Source organism: Pseudorasbora parva, chromosome 6, assembly GCF_024679245.1.
Source record: "Pseudorasbora parva isolate DD20220531a chromosome 6, ASM2467924v1, whole genome shotgun sequence".
Classification (NCBI taxonomy): domain Eukaryota; kingdom Metazoa; phylum Chordata; class Actinopteri; order Cypriniformes; family Gobionidae; genus Pseudorasbora; species Pseudorasbora parva.
In genome coordinates, this window is record NC_090177.1 from 2,457,325 (window position 1) to 2,479,137 (window position 21,813).

Genomic DNA, 21,813 nt, shown 5'->3' on the forward strand with positions numbered 1-21,813 from the left:
AATCCCAGTAACTGAGCAGATTGTGAAATACTCGTCTGGCACCAACAACCATGCCACGCTCAACATTGCTTACATCACCTTTCTTTCCCATTCTGACATTCAGTTTGGAGTTCAGGAGATTGTCTTGACCAGGACCACTTTCTGTGTGTGTGTGTGTGTGTGTGTGTGTGTGTGTGTGTGTGTGTGTGTGTGTGTGTGTGTGTGTGTGTGTGTGTGTGTGTGTGAGCCTGTTTATGTGGTTTATGAGGACATATCAAATGTCCTCATAATTCAAATGGCCTTAAAAACATACTAAATGATGTTTTTTTGAGAAAGTAAAAATGCAGAATGTTTCCTGTGATGGGTAGGTTTAGGGGCAGTGTGTGTGTGTGTGATGGGTAGGTTTAGGGGCAGGGGCAGTGTAAGGGGATAGAAAATACGGTTTGTACGGTATAAAAACCATTACGCCTATGGAGAGTCCCTGTAAACCACATAGACCAACATGTGTGTGTGTGTGTGTGTGTGTGTGTGTGTGTGTGTGTATGTGTGTGTGTGTGTGTGTGTGTGTGTGTGTTTAACCAGCTCTTGTTCTTTGTGTTGTTCAGGGTCCAGTAGGAATGATTGGAATAACCGGAGTGATCGGACAACCTGGAGAAAAGGTAAAAACTGAGACACAGTCTTTATCTGCAACCAAACAAGCTTCCACCATTTTATCACAAATACACCATGGCCCGTGCTGGAAACATGAATCATGACGAGTGTGTGTCACCGTAATTAAGTGGATTTGCAGACTAAAAATGTTAATGGTAACTGTGTGTTTTTAATTGTGTGTGTTCAGGGTGATCGAGGTCCTCCTGGTCCTCTGGGTCCTCCAGGAGAGAAAGGTTCAATTGTAAGAACTTATTTCACTCTAACAAACACATATAAATGCATTGTACTGCAAAAAAAAATTGTTCTTCCTGAGCATTTTTGACTTTTTTAAAACCCAGTATCTTCAGTCATTTGTCTGCACCAGTGAATATCTCTTGGTTTAAGAATCTTTAGATATTTGTGCTGAAAAACAAGAAAAAAAAATACTGAGGAGGAACATAATTTTATTCAGTTCACATTTCATACACTTCAAAAAATGCTTTTCTTACTCAGTATTTTTGTCTTGTTTCTAGTCCAAACATCTAAACATTCTTAAAACAAGAAGTATTTACAAAAAAAAAGCAAAAGTAATTGTCTTGTTTTTGGAAAAAATAACTCAAAATGAAGAGAGTTTCTTCTTAAAATAAGATCAATAATCTGCCAATGGGGTGAGAAAAATAATCTTAATTCAAACAGAAAACAAGATTATTATTCTCACCCCATTGGCAGATTATTTATCTTATTTTAAGCAAAAACTCTCTTCATTTTGAGTTATTTTTCCCTAAACAAGACAATATTTTTTACTTGTATAGTAAATATTTCTTAATGTGAGAATTTTTAAATATTTTGACTAGAAACAAGACTAAAATACTAAGTAAGAAAAGCATTTTTTGCAGTATAATTTCATTTTGAAAGTGATAGATTATTCTGGGACTCTTTTATGAACTCAAGATCGTTTCTTGAATTGTTGCACAATGCCAAACGTGTGTGAATCAGTCGCTGGTCTGATCTTAACCTGTTTATTAGCCGGTTGGGTTAGTGGTTTGTGGGTTTATGGTGATAAACATGTGTCTGTCTCTTTGTTTTAGGGCTATCCGGGTCTTCCAGGAGGTCCTGGAGATTTCGGCCCACAAGGTCCACCAGTAAGTTCACCCATGATCCTCTGCTGTTGGATACAAATTTAATCTGAAATAATCCTCAGAATGAAATTGAAATAATTGCTGTTTTTTATGATTCTTACACGTTTGGTTCATCTTGAAATTTCTGAACACTGCAAAAAATGCTTTGTCTTACTTAGTATTTTTGTCTTGTTTCTAATCAAAATATCTAACAATTCTTTCATGAAGAAACATTTACTAGACAAGTTAAAATTATTGTCTTGTTTTGGGAAAAAACAACTCAAAATGAAGAGAGTTTTATCTTAAAATAAGCAAAATAATCTGCCAATGGGGTGAGAAAAATAATCGTTTTCTGTTTGAATTACGAGTATTTTTCTGACCCTATTGGCAGATTATTTATCTTATTTTAAGAAAAAAACTCTTCATTTTGAGTTATTTTTCCAAAAACAATACAATTCAATTTGCTTGTCTAGTAAATACTTCTTGTTTTAAGAATTTTTAGATGTTTGGACTAGAAACAAGACAAAAATACTGAGTAAGAAAAGCATTTTTTGCAGTGAAGCCTAAATACAATCTGCAGATAAACTATTAGCAAACTACACTATGGTCACATGACTTCAAAACATATCACTTTTGACCAGTAGGTGGCGCTGTTGCCAAATTGGTGTTGTGTGGTCAGTGTGAGGAGACAATGGCACATACAAAGTTTGGTGTCATTATGGCAAAGTATTGCATAGTTACAGCCTCAGAATCAGCTTGGCACCATTCCAACAAAATTGTTGATGCGTTATTTGAGAACGGTTTGGTCAATCAAAAAACTTTTGATAACTTTTGCCGACATAGTTTGAAGATGACCTGAGCCAATTTTGGTAAAAATCTGGCCAACGCTCTAAGAGGATTTTGAAAAATTCAAAATGGTGGACAGCTATTTTGAGCAACTATGGCATAACTAATATCATTGTTCTTGGTATGACTCAAGGAATCAAAATTCATTAAAATAAGAAAAATGAATCAAAGTTATTAGCATTTAAAAAATAATTTTATTTTAAACTTTTTGAGTACCTTCAGATCATGGTCCTGATGACATATACCGAGTTTCGTAATGATACGCTGATGCGTTCATAACATACAGCATTTTATGACAAACAATCAAAATGGCCGACACCCAAAATGGGCAACACAAAATTAGATATCAACTCGTTATGCTGCACTGAATTGAAAGAGACTTATGATTTGGGGGCAAACCGTCGCAGCCCATAGAACCACTTGAGGAAAAATTAAAAAAAATTGGCACACTGATAGAAGTCAGTCTGATCATTAACCACAGCAATTTTGGAGCAACTTATTCCCTCTAGCGCCACCAACTGTCCAAAGTTGGCAAAGAACACACCAAATTGGATGTGAGGCTATATCTCCGCAACGCTTGAACACATTGAGATGAATATTGGTGCATATCATTACAAGCATTATCAGAGGCCACATGCAGCATTACAGCATAGCGCCACCTACTGGTCAGGAGATATGAAAGGCTATTCTTATAAGACAAAATTTTTTTATATCTCCTGACCAGTAGGTGGCACTGTGCTGAAATGCTGCATGTGGCCTCTGATAATGCTTGTGAAGACATGCACCAATATTCATCTCAATATGTTAAAACGTTACGGAGATATAGCATCACATCCAATTTGATGTGTTCTTTGCCAACTTTGGACAGTTGGTGGCGCTAGAGGGAATTTGTTTGGAGTTTGAGACTCCAAAATTGCTGTGGTTAATGTTCAGATGGTCCTCTATCTGTGTGCCAAATTTCATGACTTTCCCTCCAGCAGTTCAATGGGCTGCGACTGAAGAATATGAACACTAACAGGTACAACAGATGCCTACACGCCTTCGGATACACTTTTGAGTTTCCAATAGTCTCTGTTTTCTTTCAACTTAAAAAAAATGATGGTGCTTGAACATGATAATAATTCAGTTTTATGTGGTATATCAAAGTACCATGGTTTAGCGGTGTGATTCTGATCTTCAGCGATGTAGAAGTGATATACACACAGATACAGTAATAGCGGTTAAAACGAGTTGAAACTTTCTTTCTCTCTTTCTTTCTCAAGGGTCCTCAAGGGCCTAGAGGAGCAGCAGGCATTCCCGGGCCCAAAGGACGGAGGGTAAGATGAGCCGTGAAGAAAATGATGCTTCTGTTGATTCTTCTGTTTGTATTGCTAATGCTAATGATGTCAACGCGTCTATAGCAAAGCTAATAGGAATCTGAACTGAAGGAGAGGCATTTGACTGGTGGAAAGCTTTGACTGACAGTTTTGCTTAATGTGAAATGTTTGTACACTGCAAAAAATGCTCTTCTTACTCAGTATTTTTGTCTTGTTTCTAGTCCAAACATCTACATTCTTAAAACAAGAAGTATTTACTAGACAAGCAAAAGTAATTGTCTTGTTTTGGGAAAAAATAACTCAAAATGAAGAGAGTTTTTGCTTAAAATAAGATCAATAATCTGCCAATGGGGTGAGAGAAATAATCTTAATTCAAACAGAAAACAAGATTATTTTTCTCACCCCATTGGCAGATTATTTATCTTATTTTAAGCAAAAACTCTCTTCATTTTGAGTTATTTTTCCCAAAACAATACAATATTTTTACTTGTCTAGTAAATGTTTCTTAATGTAGAATTTCTTTAATATTTAGACTAGAAACAAGACAAAAATACTAAGTAAGAAAAGCATTTTTGTCCGTGTACAATGTTAGCGAACATGAGATATTTGGAATTATATTTAGTTAAAGTTTTAGTAAATGTGTTTTTGTCATTTTTTTTCATGCTCAAGTTTGGCTCATGTCAGATTCTGTTGCTGGTTTGATATACGGGGTTTAATTGTAAGCAGTTTTTGAGATTTCCGAATCTCCCTATTCATGCAGATAGGACTTGGTCTTGGATGCCTGAAATAGCTTCAAATATGCCAGTATGGCCGCCAAGTAAATAGACTTTCCTCGAAAAAGACTTTTACCGCAGGCTGATTGTCCTAGCAATAAATTCCCAGGCTCTGTTGTAGTGTATTCAGCTCTCTATCTGTGCAGAGATCAGTGTGGATACAAGTTTTGTCGTGTTTTGCTAGATAAACCACAGGGACCTCTTGTGGTCAAACTGAGTAAGACCTCAAAAACCATCAAAAACAAATATATACACACACACACACACACACGCACACGCATCTCTCTCTCTCTCTCTCTCTCTCTCTCTCTCTCTCTCTCTCTCTCTCTCTCTCTCTCTCTCTCTCTCTCTCTCTCTCTCTCTCTCTCTATATATATATATATATATATATATATATATATATATATATATATATATATATATATATATAGTGTGTTTACATATATACACCTATCAGGTATAACATTATGACCAAATATTTTGTCAGTCCCCCATAGTGCATCCTGGGGCCATGTGTTCCCTAGGTAAGCCACACACACACACCCGGCCATCCACGTGATGTAAAAGAACACGTGATTCCTCAGACCAGGCCACCTTCTTCCATTGCTCCGTGGTCCAGTTCTGATGCTCACGTGCCACTGTTGGTGCTTTCGGCGGGGTCAGGGGTCAGAGGTCAGAGCTCTGTGTATTCTGACAGCTTTCTATCAGAACCAGCATTAACTTCTGGAGCAGTTTGAGCTCCAGTAGCTCGTCTGTTTGATCGGACCCCACGGGCCAGCCTTCGCTCCCCACGGTCATCAATGAGCCTTGGCCGCCCATGACCCTGTGGCCGGTTCTCCACTGGTCCTTCCTTGGAGCACTTTTGATAGAGACTGACCACTGCAGACCGATGCAATGAAATCAGCGTATTGATTCATGATTTGGATCGCCAATGTCACGCGATTTCAGTAGTTTGACACGCGATCCGAATCATGAATCGATTCGCTGATTCATAACCGTTTGAATCTTTATTTTAGGATTGAACACAAACGCGGAAGAGAAGCCAATGCTGAATAAAGTCGTAGTTTTTGTTATTTTTGGACCCAAATGTATTTCTGATGCTTCAAGAGACTCTAATTAACCCACTGATGTCTCATATGGACTACTTTGATGATGTTTTTATTCCCTTTCTGGACATGGACAGTATAGTGTGCATACACTTGCATACGCTCTCGGACTAAATAAAAAATATCTTAAACTGTGTGTGAAGATGAACGGAGGTCTTACGGGTGTGGAGCGACATTAGGGAGAGGAGTTAATGACAGACATTTCATTTTTGGCTGAACTAACCCTTTACAGGTACAGTAGCACAAGCAGCCAGTGTAATTAATGACAGGTCAGTGTGAGGGTAAACACTCATGAATCACGTGCAGGAAAGCTTGACTAACATAATAAGTGTTGAAGAGAACGAGCGTGTTTGACGTGAGTCCTAATGACACAGGATGAAGTCTGTCAGAGGCCACAGAAGCTGATGAAAAGAGGTTTGAGCTTCATGCCAAACTCTGCAATTAAGAGAGTGTTCCCCTCGGCTCTGTTTATATAAAACTGTGCAGATCTCATTTTAATGATGCTGAGGCTGAGCGACTTTAAACCCCTTTGTGAAAACATGGCAGACAGATCGCTTACACATCCTGAACAAAGAGCTCAGGCTTTCTGAAGAGTGTCAGGAGTGTCCGTTCATGAACCCAGCTTCAGCAGATATGACGTCTTGTTATGTAAAACACAGACAGCTTTTAACACATTCCAGATTCAGCGGCTATTCAAAAACAGTATAGTCCTGTTAAGATCAACTTTTTTTGGCCAAATAATAAGGCAGCTTTGCACTCCCAGAATGCACTGCAACAAGCTTAGTCCAAGATGCTGAAGAAAATGAGATAAATGTTTTAAATATCCCTGTAATTCATTCAGAACTGAAAAATATACACTGTAAAAAAAAAAAAAATAAAAAAAAATCAGGTCTCCAATTGAACATTTACTAGTCACATTGTGGCAAAAAAAAAAGATTGTTGGCCGAATTGAATTTCTGAGATTTTAATTGCATCAATTCACAGAAATTCAGTTGGGCCAACTGAAAAATTTAGATGTGATCAGTCACTAGACATTTTTCAATTGGGGCCTGAATTATTATTATTATTATTATTATTATATTTTTTTACAGTGTAGACTGAAAATTGTTTAATTATGTTATATTAATGAAATTTTTTTCAGTCATTTTAGTTTAAGCTTTAGCAATATTTAGTTATGTGCTTTTGTCATTTTTGTTAATTAAAAAATATATATTTACTAATTGTAGTCTATATTATTAATTTCAGTTAGTTGCAGGCGTTTCTTATTTTTGCTTAAGTTTTTTCAGCTTTATTTCAGTTAACAAAATATTTTCTAGCTTTAGTTAATAATAACAACATTGCTACGTCCTTGCACTGTACTTTTTTTGTCTTAAAAAAGTATGTTTTTGCTGCCTTAAAGTATTAAGGTTTAGTCAACTTGAAATCTGAAGTTACTAAGTACTTGGATATTTGAGTTAAACTTAAGATTTTAAGGCAGCATGAACACTTTAAGTTGAAGGTTCCGTGTGTGGTCTGTAAATTTGAGTTTGAAGTTTTAATAAAATAAGTTTAATAAGTTTGATTTTAGTTAAATTGTATATTTTATATTTTATTATTTATTTTTAATAGTTAGGTTCCCTCTCAGTTAGGGTTCGGCAGTGCACTCGCTCTCTTTTTTGGTTTTGTTTGGCTTGAGCTGGATTCCCGTTGTGTTTGGTTTGGTGTGTCGTCTCCGCTCTGTTGGCTCATTGATCAACTAGCTGGACTGTTTATAAATAAATCTCACAAAATGATCATGAAAGCGTTTTCTGTGTGTATAAATGATATATGATAGTCATGAGGTTTATGGCAAGGTGCCTTTTTCATGCACTGGTTAATTTTAAGATTTTAGATTATAAGTTATATTACATAACATGTCTTCTTTCAGACTAGTGGAAAGAGATTTAAACACATTTAAGTGTTTAACTTATTGCACTTTATGTATTAGCGTCTGTAGAGTTTGATTATTTTAAATATTTTTCCTCCACTTCAGCTGCACTTATACACACCAAAACGTAGTTTTATTCCTGACTATATTCTGAAGGTTTCTGCTGAGGGGTTTGTTCATTTATCATTGGCACTTGTTAATAGAATTTTTTTTCCTAAAAACATGTTTTGTTTTGTTTTTTGGCTGTTGTATTTTCTGATTTAAGGCAAGACTCTTACATCATGCACTGGCCAATTTTGATATTATGAGCTATTTTGCCTCAGACTAGTGGTAAGAAAACATCCAACACACACATTTAAGTCTTTATTTTATTGCACTTTATGTATAAGCGTCTGTAGATTTCGATTATGAATCATATCTTTAAAGAGGTTTTCCTCCACTTCAGCTGCACTTATACACACCAAAACTTACAGTTTTATTCCTGACTATATTCTGAAGGTTTCTACTGAGGGGTTTGTTCATATATCATTCACACTGGTTTATATATTTTATTCCCAAAGCTAGTTTTTTTTCTGTCTTTTAATAGTATTTTCTGATTTAAGGCAAGACACTATGGACAAAGCCATTGTTTTTTGGTCAATTTTGATATTATGAGCTATATTGCTTCCATAACATGTCTTCTTTCAGACTAATGGAAAGAAAACATCCAAAACACACATTTTAGTCTTTATTTTATTGCACTTTATGTATTATCGTCTGTAGATTTTGATTATGAATCATATCTTTAAAGAGTTGTTCCTCCACTTCAGCTGCACTTATACACACCAAAACTTACAGTTTTATTTCTGACTATATTCTGAAGGTTTCTACTGAGGGGTTTGTTCATATATCATTCACACTGGTTTATATATTTTATTCCCAAAGCTAGTTTTTTTTCTGTCTTTTAATAGTATTTTCTGATTTAAGGCAAGACACTATGGACAAAGCCATTGTTTTTTGGTCAATTTTGATATTATGAGCTATATTGCTTCCATAACATGTCTTCTTTCAGACTAATGGAAAGAAAACATCCAAAACACACATTTTAGTCTTTATTTTATTGCACTTTATGTATTATCGTCTGTAGATTTTGATTATGAATCATATCTTTAAAGAGTTGTTCCTCCACTTCAGCTGCACTTATACACACCAAAACTTACAGTTTTATTTCTGACTATATTCTGAAGGTTTCTACTGAGGGGTTTGTTCATATATCATTCACACTGGTTTATATAATATTTTATTCCGAAAAACATGTTTGGTTTTGTTTTTTGGCTGTTGACAGTATTGTCTGATTTAAGGCAAGACTCTTATATCATGCACTTGTCAATTTTGATATTATGAGCTATTTTGTCTCCATAACATGTCTTCTTTCAGACTTATGGAAAGAAAACATCCAAAACACACATTTAAGTCTTTATTTTATTGCACTTTATGTATTCGCGTCTGTAGATTTCGATTATGATTCATATCTTTAAAGAGTTTTTCCTCCACTTCAGCTGCACTTATACACACCAAAACTTACAGTTTTATTCCTGACTATGTTCTGAAGGTTTCTACTGAGGGGTTTGTTCATATATCATTCACACTGATATATAGAATATTTTATTCCTAAAAACATGTTTTGTTTTGTTTTGTTTTCTGGCTGTTGACCGTATTTTACGGAGTTATCCCATGATAAAAACAGAAATCCAAAAGCCCATTAGTAAAACTCTGATAAGTTCAAAAAAATCAAACAAGAAAATTGACCTGACTTTATCCAATATTCAGATTTATTCTCTGGAAATGTGTGCAAGTTAGTGCATGTTCAATTAGACATTGCCTCATATTTAAACATAACATTTCAGAAAACATGTAATGCAAAGTACGAGTTTGCTATACTTAATGTAATCAGTCAGCTTTGGAATCATAGTGATATTTATTAGTTATTTTTTACCCTGCCCTATTTACAAGTGTAAAATCACAGCGTGTCTTGTGTTTTTGTCTTTAAGGGCCCGAGAGGACCTGACGGCCCCCCAGGAGAACCGGGCCAAGAGGGCGTAAAGGTACCGGCATCCCATATATAACATACACTCTTAGAATAAAAGGTTGAATAAAACTCTTGGGGTCTTGACTTTATGCCAAAAAGGTTCAATATAAGGAAAAATGGGTATCACTTTATTTTAAGGTTCAGTTATTAAATATGTACTAGTTGCTTATTAGCATGCATATTACTAGGATATTGGCTGTTTATTAGTACTTATAAACAGAGATGGACAGTAACTAAGCACATTTACTTGAGTACTGTACTTAAATACACTTTTTGAATATCTGTACTTGAGTATTATTTTTCCTGGAAACTTTAACTTCACTTCATTTGAAAGACAAATATCGTCCTTTTTACTCCACTACATTTCTATCAAGGTCCTCGAAGTCGAAAGTCGTTTCTGTCGCAGCTTTGAAAGTCAGTGGATGATTTTTTTCTTCTTTAAAAGGTGTTTTGTTGCTGTTGTTGCAAACAGACTGTCAGTAATCTCTCTTATAGGTCATGTAAAGTTTCCCAACATTGTTTGAACACTGATCAGTTTATAGAAAAATGGAAGACGGTTTCTCAGCGCAGTGTGTGCACTCATAGCCATACTTAGAAAGTATGTTTCAGTTTTTAAAAAGTTCAAGATTAGTTTAGTTGGCATACACTTGATGCATGTCTTATAAAATGTTAAAAACGTAAATGTCTGGGAGAAAGAGAAGAGTAACGTTGTGAGAATATCAGATGTGTATCGGTGTATTGGATCCGTGCATTTGGCCTTAAAGTGACAGCAGCTTTATAAAGAGCTTTGTAACTTTTCTACAAGTATTTAAATGAGTTTAAGTTAGTCGTCTGCTAGTGTGTCAGATGGAGCGTCACTGACTGGCTTAAACCATGATGGCATAATGTGCATTTATACAACTATAATACAATAATGCGGCGACATAAAAAAGGAAATTTACTTTTGACACTTAAGTACTTTTAAAAAAAAATACTTCTGCTCTTTTACTCAAGTAAAAATCAGTTTCTACAACTTTCACTTGTAACAGAGTTATATTTGAACAGTAGTACTTTTACTTTTACTCAAGTAATAAAGCTGTGTACTTTGTCCAGCTCTGCTTATAAAGCACATATTAATGCCTTATTCTTCATGACCTTATTCTACATGCCTTAATCCTACCCAATACTTAAACTTAAATGCTACAAAAACTACCTTACTAACTATTAATAAGCAGTAAATTATGAGTTTATTGAGGCAGAAGTCATAGTTAATAGTTAATATGTGTTCCTCATACTAAAGTGTTACCAAACTACCTTACTAACTATTAATAAGCAGTAAATTATGAGTTTATTGAGGCAAAAGACGTAGTTAATAGTGAATATGTGTTCCTCATACTAAAGTGATACCAAACTACCTCACTAACTATTAATAAGCAGTAAATTATGAGTTTATTGAGGCAAAAGACGTAGTTAATAGTGAATATGTGTTCCTCATACTAAAGTGATACCAAACTACCTTACTAACTATTAATAAGCAGTAAATTATGAGTTTATTGAGGCAAAAGACGTAGTTAATAGTGAATATGTGTTCCTCATACTAAAGTGTTACCGAAAAATTTCTTATATGACTGATTTAAACTTTTTTGGTGATAAAGTGTGTTTATAAGATGCTCGTATGAGATCAAAAATGAATTCAAACTAAATTTATATAACAATCCCACAATGAGAACCACTAAAAGGTTGGATAAATTAAGCGTCTAATAGAAGCCTTTTAAGCTGATGATCCAAGAGGCAACTTTTTGAGCAATTTTGCCAAGCGATGTTGCTTGTGCATTTTCACATTCAGAATGGGCAACACATTTCTATCTGGATATCCAAAAAGAAATGTGTTGCCCATTCTGAATGGGAAAATGCCCACAGCAACATCGCTTGGCAAAATTGCTCAAAAAGTTGCCTCTTGGATCATCAGCTTTAGATTCTGTCTAAGCCTTTGCTTCTAAGAGTGTTTTATAGTTACGCATTGACAATTATATAAAAGCTAAACTCTTTCACTCTGGGAAAACACTGTGATGGCATTATTTATGTCTCTAGAACTTCCTGTTTCAATCCGCTTGTTAAGCCGTGACATAAGGAACGCCGTTTCTGGTTCCAAGCCTCAACATGTTTCACTTGAGAATGCCATCGACGCCCGTTTATGAGCGCTATTTTTTCATATTAAACATCAAACATTTAAAAAAGTTAAACATTTTAAATACTTACAGTCTACACAACAGTCTCTATGGTCACAGCGTTACAGACATTAATATTTTAACGAAAACTGCAGACTTTAGATAGTTTCACTGGGGCCTTAAACACCATCGCAAATCCTGGAGCAATTCCATTGATTAGCATTAGAAAGCTCCTGGATGATGATCCACGTCACACAGGCTTGATAACTTCACTGCTTTTTCCTTACAGGGTGAAAAGGGATCCGCAGGGAAGAACGGAGATCCGGGATTCATCGTAAGCACCTTTGTGTTTAGTTTAGAGAGCAAGTGCGATAAATGAGACAATAAATATTAATTTAAGGACGTCCTCAAGTGGGAAAAACTATTCATACCTCAGTTAATTATGTGTTTTTGAGAGTTTGTGCTAGTCTGTAGTCATCATAATAAGCTTTATATGAAGGATCGTCATGTTTGAGACTGTATGTCATCACTCAGAAATAACAATGAAAATGGAAAATGTACTGCACTGTAAAAAAAAAAAGAAAAAATCCGTAAATATAGGGCACAATGTACTGTATAAATATGAAGGAATTTTACGGATAGTTTTTTTTTTACAGGTGTTTTACCTGTATTTTGAATTACACATTGCATTAGTTTGTGTTTTAAGGGTTAACGGAAATTTCCGTAAAATTACTGGATAATGTACAGGCAGAAAATTACCAGCATTTTTTTTTTTTTTATAGTGTAGCACTTCTGATTGACGACATAAAGTCTCAAATATGATACTTTTTCATATAAAGCTAATTATGATGACTACAAACTACACTGTAAAAAAATAAATAAATGAAAATGTACTGGTAATTTTCTGAATTACCAGTACTTCAGTACTTTCTGAAATAGTACTTTCTAAAATAGTTTCATTTAAGATAAATGTTGTTATTATTATTATTATTATTATTATTATTATTATTATTATTATTATTATTATTATTATTATTATTAAAGCACACAACAAAATAACTAATTTATTAATAAAATGTAACAATTTACAACAGGTTTCATTAGTTAACATTCATTTTTTAACTAACATGAACTAACCATGAGCCGCACATTTTTTTTACTGTATTTGTTTATCTTTGATAACGTTAGTTAATAAAAATGTATGGTTTGTTCATGTTAGTTCACAGTGCATAGAATATTAGTATACATTGAAATTAACATTCATAAATGCTTTATAGGTGCAGTTCATTATTAGTTTATGTTAACTAATGAACCTTATTGTAAAGTGTTAACAAATAAAAAGTAATATTAACAAGTAATATATAAGTAATAATATATATATAAACTTAAACTTATTTCATTTCCGTAAAGTGTAGTAAAGTGTTAACAAATAAAAAGTAATATTAACATATATATATATATATATATATATATATATATATATATATATGTATGTATATATTTAAACTTAAACTTATTTCATTTCTGTTAGTTACTAAGGCAACAGTATTTTCATTCAGTTTAACTTGATATATTAAAATAACAAAACTGAAATTAAAAAAAATATGCAGATAACACAAATCTACCCATTTTGTGAGTGAATAGAGACATTGATTTAACCCTTTTTGGACCATAAAACCTGTTTAAAGTCATATGCAAGAGGAGTTTTTGAAGATTTAGAAAACTTCTGGAGTGGTTTTTCTGCAACTTTATCCCCAAAAGTACAAATAATACTAAATATATAAACCACATACAGCTGAGAGATCAGAGAGACATGAATCCATCAGTCATTAGTAAATAATAAAAAGCCTCAGATCCATAACTCTGGTCTGATATAGGAGACTGGCGGTTAATGTTAATGTGTGTGTGCGTGTGCGTGTGTGTGTGTGTGTGTAGGGTAAAGCTGGACTTCCAGGGAAGAGAGGAGGAGCAGGACCGGCTGTAAGTAAATAAAATGTTTTTTTAATACTCAAATAACCATTTTAAAATATGTTGGCAAAATAAAAATATTTTCTTTAAATTAATACTTTTATTTTGTTTAATACTCAAAAATATGAAAATAGTCATATTGAAACATTAAAGTGTTGCCAAAATACTATTATTTTTATTCAAATAAATACTTTAAAAAAAATGTAGATACTCAATAATATTAAAATAATAAAACACGTTGCCAAAATACAAAAATGTTTGTTTAAATAAATTTTATTATTTTCTTTTAATACTTAAAAATATTATTATTGTCGTATTAAAATAGTAAATGATGTTGCCAAAATACTATTATTTTTTTAATAAATAGCATTTTCTTTCAATTCTCAAAACTATTAAAATATCGTACTAAAATAGTAAAATATGTTACTATGATACTATTTTTTTAAATTATTCAGTTCAATGATCAAAAGTATGAAAATAATCACATTAAAATAAAAAAAAATGCTGTCAAAATACTTAAATGTTTGTTTAAATAAATTCTATTATTTGTTTAATACTCAAAAGTATGAATATAATCACATTAAAATAGTAAATTGTTGCCAAAAATAAAATTATTTTCTTTTAATGTTTAAAAGTACTTTCATATTAAAATTGTAAAATATGCTGGAAAAAACACTTTTTATTTTTTTTATTTAAATAAATAAATAAAAATATTATAAAAATTATTTAAAATTATCATAGAAAAAAGTAAACTGTTGCCAATATACTATTATTTTTGTTTAATTAAATTATTCAATTTTATTTTAATACTCAAAAGTACATAGAATTCTTGTTTTGGTCACAATTTTTTTTTTTTAAAGAAATGCTTTTTAATACCAAAAAGTGATGATGAAGCGAAATCTCCTCAAGAGCTTTGTCAGATCCGTGTGTTTCCTTCTCTAGTAAAGCAGGATGTGTGAAGTGTGTGTAAAGTGTTTGTGAAGCGTTTAAAGTTCACACAGCCTTTCGTGAGCTCACAGCGCCCTCTAGTGAACCTACAGACAGACTGTCTCTCTCATAATCATTAAAAGTCACTGTTTTGGAAATGAATCATACAAAGCACACGACACACATTTCATTATAATAACATTTGTTTATGGCAGTGCATTCTGGGCCTGAAGCATGTAAAGTGCTCACATATGGAGATATGACTTCTGGCAGATGAAAGCACATGTGTGACTTGTGATGAATGGGGTGATGTTGATCTTTGTTAAAGCAGCTCTTCCAGGAAAGAGTTTGATTAGACAGGTGGATGTTAAGCCCAAAGCGTCTGCATCTGGACTGATAGTGATTGAGAATAAGAGAAGAAAGGCTGTGGATTAACGGTCCCTGCTGGATTACAGCTCATGGTTACGTTTCCATCATAGAAACAAACACTAACTTATCATTCCCTGCAAGCGCTTCTGTTAAGAAACAAATGTTTTGCAACCGAGTCAACACATAAATGTAACTTTAAATTAACAAATATAAACCTCAAATTACCTTTTTCCTTTGTTATTACAAAACTGGCCCTCCACAAGACATGCGGGAAAATAAATATGTATACCGTCACCACAAATGAACAGTTTGTTCCCAGAACCTCGATTTAGGAAGACAAGGGAATGAATAGTCACAACGTGGCCTCGATTTAGGAAAACTAGGGAACTAATTATCACATTTTAGCCTCAATTTAGGAAAACTAGGGAACTAATTATCACATTTTAGCCTCAATTTAGGAAAACTAGGGAACTAATTATCACATTTTAGCCTCAATTTAGGAAAACTAGGGAACGAATAATCACAACGTGGCCTCGATTTAGGAGAACTAGGGAACAAATTATCACAACATGGCCTCAATTTAGGAAAACTAGGGAACAAATTATCACAACATGGCCTCGATTTAAGAAAACTAGGGAACGAATTATCACAACATGGCCTCAATTTAGGAAAACTAGGGAACGAATTATCACAACATGGCCTCGATTTAGGACAACTAGGGAACGAATTATCACAACATGGCCTCGATTTAGGAAAACTAGGGAACAAATTATCACAACGTAGCCTCAATTTAGGAAAACTAGGGAACGAATAATCACAACGTGACCTCGTTTTAGGAAAACTAGGAAATGAATAATCACAACTTGGCCTCAAATTAGGAAAACTAGGGAACGAATTATCACGTGGCCTCGATTTCGGAAAACTAGGGAATGAATTATCACAACATGGCCTCGATTTAGGAAAACTAGGGAACGAATTATCACAACATGGCCTCGATTTAGGAAAACGAAGGAAACAAAATATCACAACTTGGCCTCAATTTAGGAAAACTAGGGAACGAATTATCACGTGGCCTCGATTTCGGAAAACTAGGGAATGAATTATCACAACATGGCCTCAATTTAGGAAAACTAGGGAACGAATTATCACAACATGGCCTCGATTTAAGAAAACTAGGGAACAAATTATCACAACATGGCCTCAATTTAGGAAAACTAGGGAACGAATTATCACAACGTAGCCTCGATTTAGGAAAACTAGGGAACGAATTATCACAACTTGGCCTCGATTTAGGAAAACTGGGAAATGAATAATCACAACTTAGCCTCAAATTAGGAAAACTAGGAAATTATTAATCACAACTTGGCCTCGATTAAGGAAAACTACTGAACAAATAATCACAACGTGGCCTCGATTTAGGAAAACTAGGAAATTATTAATCACAACTTGGCCTCAATTTAGGAAAACTAGGGAACGAATTATCACAACGTAGCCTCGATTTAGGAAAACTAGGGAACGAATTATCACAACATGGTCTCGTTTTAGGAAAACTAGAAAATGAATAATCACAACTTGGCCTCTATTTAGGAAAACTAGGAAATGAATAATCACAACTTGGCCTCGATTTAGGAAAACAACGGAAAAAATAATCACAACTTGGCCTCGATTTAGAAAAACTATGGAAAACAAAAAATCACAACATCGCCTCGATTTAGGAAAACTACGGAACAAATAATCACAACGTGGTCTCGATTTAGGAAAACTAGGAAATGAATAATCACAACGTGGTCTCGATTTAGGAAAACTAGGAAATGAATAATCACAACTTGGCCTCGATTTAGGAAAACTAGGAAATAAATAATCACAACATGGTCTCGATTTAGGAAAACTAGGAAATAAATAATCACAACATGGCCTCTATTTAGGAAAACTAGGGAACAGATTATCACATCGTGGTCTCGTTTTAGGAAAACTAGGAATGGAATAATCACAACTTGGTCTCGATTTAAGAAAACTAGGGATGAATTATCACAACGTGGCCTCAATTTAGGGAAACTGGGGAACGAATTATCACAACATGGCCTCGATTTAAGAAAACTAGGGAACGAATTATCACAACATGGCCTCGATTTAGGAAAACTAGGGAACGAATTATCACAACATGGCCTCGATTTAGGAAAACTAGGGAACGAATAATCACAACATGGCCTCGATTTAGGAAAACTAGGGAACAAATTATCACAACATGGCCTCGATTTAGGAAAACTAGGGAACGAATTATCACAACATGGCCTCGATTTAAGAAAACTAGGGAACAAATTATCACAACGTAGCCTCAATTTAGGAAAACTAGGGAACGAATTATCACAACGTAGCCTCGATTTAGGAAAACTAGGAAATAAATAATCACAACTTGGTCTCGATTTAGGAAAAATAGGAAATGAATAATCACAACGTGGTCTCGATTTAGGAAAACTAGGGAACGAATAATCACAACTTGGCCTTGATTTAAGAAAACTAGGAAATAAATAATCACAACTTGGCCTCGATTTAGGAAAACAAAGGGAACAAATTATCACAACTTGGCATTGATTAAGGGAAAATGAGGGAACAAATTATCACAACTTGGCCTCGATTTAGGAAAAGAGGGAACAATTATCACAACTTGGCCTCGATTTAGGAAAACCAGGGATGGTAAAAACACAACGTGGTCTCGATTTAGGAAAACTAGGGAAGGAATAATCACAACTTGGCCTCAATTTAGGAAAACTAAGGAAACGAATAATCACAACTTAGCCTCGATTTAGGAAAACTAGAAAATGAATAATCACAATGTGGCCTCCATTTAGGAAAACTAGGAAATAAATAATCACAACATGGTCTCGATTTAGGAAAACAAAGGGAACAAATTATCACAGCTTGGCCTTGATTTAGGAAAACGAGGGAACGTATTATCACAACTTGGCCTCGATTTAGGAAAACTAGGAATGGAATAATCACAACGTGGCCTCGATTTAGGAAAAGAGGGAACAATTATCACAACTTGGCCTCGATTTAGGAAAACCAGGGATGGTAAAAACACAACGTGGTCTCGATTTAGGAAAACTAGGGAACGAATAATCACAACGTGGCCTTGATTTAAGAAAACTAGGGAAGGAATAATCACAACTTGGCCTCAATTTAGGAAAACTAAGGAAATGAATTATCACAACTTGGCCTCGATTTAGGAAAAGAGGGAACGAATAATCACAACTTGGCCTTGATTTAAGAAAACTAGGGAAGGAATAATCACAACTTGGCCTCAATTTAGGAAAACTAAGGAAATGAATTATCACAACTTGGCCTCGATTTAGGAAAAGAGGGAACGAATAATCACAACTTGGCCTTGATTTAAGAAAACTAGGGAATGAATTATCACAACTTGGCATTGATTTAGGAAAAGAGGGAACGAATAATCACAACTTGGCCTCGATTTAGGAAAAGAGGGAACGTATTATCACAACTTGGCCTCGATTTAGGAAAACTAGGAATGGAATAATCCCAACGTGGCCTCGATTTAGGAAAAGAGGGAACAATTATCACAACTTAGTCTCAATTTAGGAAAACTAGGGATGGAATAATCACAACGTGGCCTTGATTTAGGAAAACAAAGGGAACAAATTATTGCAGGTAAAAGGTTTTCCTGTGTATTTTTTACGTACAGACGACAATGTTGTCAAAACTGAATAATGTATAATCAGTACATTATTTAAAGTGTAAAGTTAAGTCTACGAATCAAAAATAAGGTGTGTGTGTGTGTGTGTTTATGTGTATTTGTGTGTGTGTGTGTGTGTGTGTGTGTGTGTGTGTGTGTGTGTGTGCGTGTGTGCGCGTGTGCGTGTGCGTGTGCGTGTGCGTGTGTGTGTGTGTGTGTGTGTGTGTGTGTGTGTGTGTGTGTGTGTGTGTGTGTGTGTGTGTGTGTGTGTGTGTGTGTGTGTGTGTGTGTTTTCCAGGGTAAAGCAGGTCCGCCGGGTAGCGCAGGTGAAAAAGGTCCTTCAGGTGAACCTGTGAGTATTACACAAACACAAATCCAAATGTTTGCATCTCAAACTAGCCTCATTTGCATAAAACGGGGCATGTTTATATAGAAGATAATTAAAAAGACTCAATTGCAGCATTTTCTGGTTTAGTGTTATTTACTATTATATATGTGACCCTGTGACCAGTCATAATCTCACGGGTATATCTGTGGTGATAGCCAACAATACATTATAAGGGTCAAAATTATCAATTTTTCTTTTATGCCAAAAATCACTAGGATATTAAGATCATGTTCCCTGAAGACATCTAGTCAATTTCCTACCGTAAATATATCATAAATGTATTAATTAGTAGTAATATGCATTGCTGAGGACTTCATTTGGACAAATTTAAAGGAGATTTTCTCAATATTTAGATTTTTTGTACCCTCAGATTCCAGATTTTACAGTAAGTTGTATCTCAACCAAATATCGTCCTAACAAACCATACATTAATGGAAAGATTATACATTTAAGATTTCAATTATCTATACATCTCAATAAAAATTAAAATTTGAATCATATACTATTATAGTATATATTCTGAATTAGCTTTTAGACATTTTTAGTTTTCATTTTATTTAAAGTTTTAGTAATATTTAATAGTGCTTTTGTATTTTTAGTATTCGTTTTTTATAATTCTATCTAGCTTTAATTCATTTCCATTTCAGTTTTACTAATTTTAGTATTTAAACTTATGTTTAAGTTTTTCATTTTATTTTATTCCAGCGTTTTAGTTTTTACACTGATCTGTTTTTTAGACATGTTTCTGATATGTGACATGTTTTTGGATGTCAATTTACATAAATTCCCATAATCAATTGTTCATCAAATTCATATCACCAAAACAAGACTGTTTATGGGAAACTTGTATGTTTTTGGGGGGGAATTGTGCATGATTTCATTTTGCACAATTTATTTTAATGTTACTGTATGGTTTGATTGTTTAGGGGTCCAGAGGCCCTCCGGGGGACGCGGGACCAGATGGAGAGCAAGGTCACGAGGTATTTCCTGAAAAAACTTATTGAAGTGGATAACAAGGTTCTCCTGCATCTAATTATGTAGGAAAAAGTGTGAATTAAATAAGGGAAAATACAGTACAGTCAGACTGTGCGGAGTTACATATTACCGTTTAGGGCTGCAAGATATTGGAAACAAATTACATTGCGATATTTTTTCCCCCAACGATATATATTGCGATATTGAGAGCCATCAATCCAGGCTAAAGTCAATAATTACCATTCCGTGATATTAATAATTTCACTAATAAGCAAGCTTCATTACAAGAGACAAACAGAAATGTTGGAAAGTATGTGTAAACATGAAACTAAACCTCCAGTAGGTGGCAGCAGGTGACCGTCTTAATGAGTGAGTCACTGAGTCGTTCATTCAAACGATTCATTCAAACACTGAATCGTTCAGTAACACACTTGTTGCTGTGAGTGAGACGCGTTACGGGTCTGCTGTGAACGATTTTCACTGCTGAAATAGAATAAAAACACTAAATATTGCTTCTAAAATGTAACGTTAAGTGACTAAGTGAATGTTAATTAGACGTTTATGGAGCTGTCATATGAAATCAGTGTTATTTTCAGTCGTGATGGTATTCAGGAAAACGCTCAAGTGTTGTAATTTCTCCTCGAGAGGCTGCACGAGCGTCAACAGCGCGACGTTAGTATCATCAGTTCATTATCGATTATTATCCACTATCGAGCCCCACTTACTCTAAATTAATGCACAAAAATTCTTGCATTTTGGTGATTCGGTAGTTTTGTTTTGTTTTAATCAGGCTCTTGTTCGTCGGGCAAGTAAAATTCTCTTTCACTTATCCCTTCAAAAAATCCACTTGTCACGGACAAGCAGACAAGCGTTAATGTCGAGCCCTGCTTTGTATTCGTCGTAAAGAGCTTTGTTGTGCCGTTTTAAGTGATCAGACAAATTGGTGGTGTTTTCTTGTTTTGATCCTTATAACTACTAGAATGGCCATAGTGATCTTTCGGTGCAGTCTATAACGAACTGTCAGAATGTCATTTTGTCATGTCATATTTACATTCAAAGCTTCTGTTGAGGTTTCAGAATTAAGCTTTATATGTCTATCATCATATTTTATGACTGCATCACCATAAAAAGTGTCAAAATCCTCAATTTGAATAAAATCGAATAACATGAATGGAGCACCGAGCACCAAACGGATGCAGGTTGGTCTACGTATTACGATCTTATTTTATAATATAGAATTGTGTAAGAGTTACTAGTTTGCTCCCCCAAAGGTATACTGTAAAAAAAATCCCAGTAAAATTTATGGTAAAACTTTACCATAAAAAATATGCACTGCAAAAAAAAGGCTCTTCTTACTCAGTCATTTTGTCTTGTTTCTAGTCTAAATATCTAAAAATTCTTAAATCAAGATGCATTTACTATATAAGTAAAAACGTTATTTTTCTTGTTTTGTTGAAAATCAAATCAAAATGAAGTGAGTTTTTGCTTAAAACAGGCAAAATGATCTGCCAATGGGGTGAGAAAAATAATCTTATTTCTGATTGAAATCTTGTTTCTTGTTTTCGTCCCAGACAAAAAAAATAAGATTATTTTTCTCACCCCA

The 21,813-nt window shown here is 34.2% G+C and overlaps 1 protein-coding gene across 1 annotated transcript in view; it reads left to right on the forward strand.

The window, feature by feature from the left end:
* LOC137078211 (collagen alpha-1(XXIV) chain-like) overlaps positions 1 to 21,813 on the forward strand; it is a 247,343-nt gene that overhangs the window by 161,207 nt on the left and 64,323 nt on the right. Inside the window, exons 25-33 of the mRNA XM_067445327.1 lie at positions 585 to 638; positions 818 to 871; positions 1,698 to 1,751; positions 3,836 to 3,889; positions 9,705 to 9,758; positions 12,179 to 12,223; positions 13,825 to 13,869; positions 19,146 to 19,199; positions 20,162 to 20,215. Coding sequence (XP_067301428.1) covers positions 585 to 638; positions 818 to 871; positions 1,698 to 1,751; positions 3,836 to 3,889; positions 9,705 to 9,758; positions 12,179 to 12,223; positions 13,825 to 13,869; positions 19,146 to 19,199; positions 20,162 to 20,215 — 468 coding nt within the window. The remainder of the gene's footprint in view (positions 1 to 584; positions 639 to 817; positions 872 to 1,697; positions 1,752 to 3,835; positions 3,890 to 9,704; positions 9,759 to 12,178; positions 12,224 to 13,824; positions 13,870 to 19,145; positions 19,200 to 20,161; positions 20,216 to 21,813) is intronic.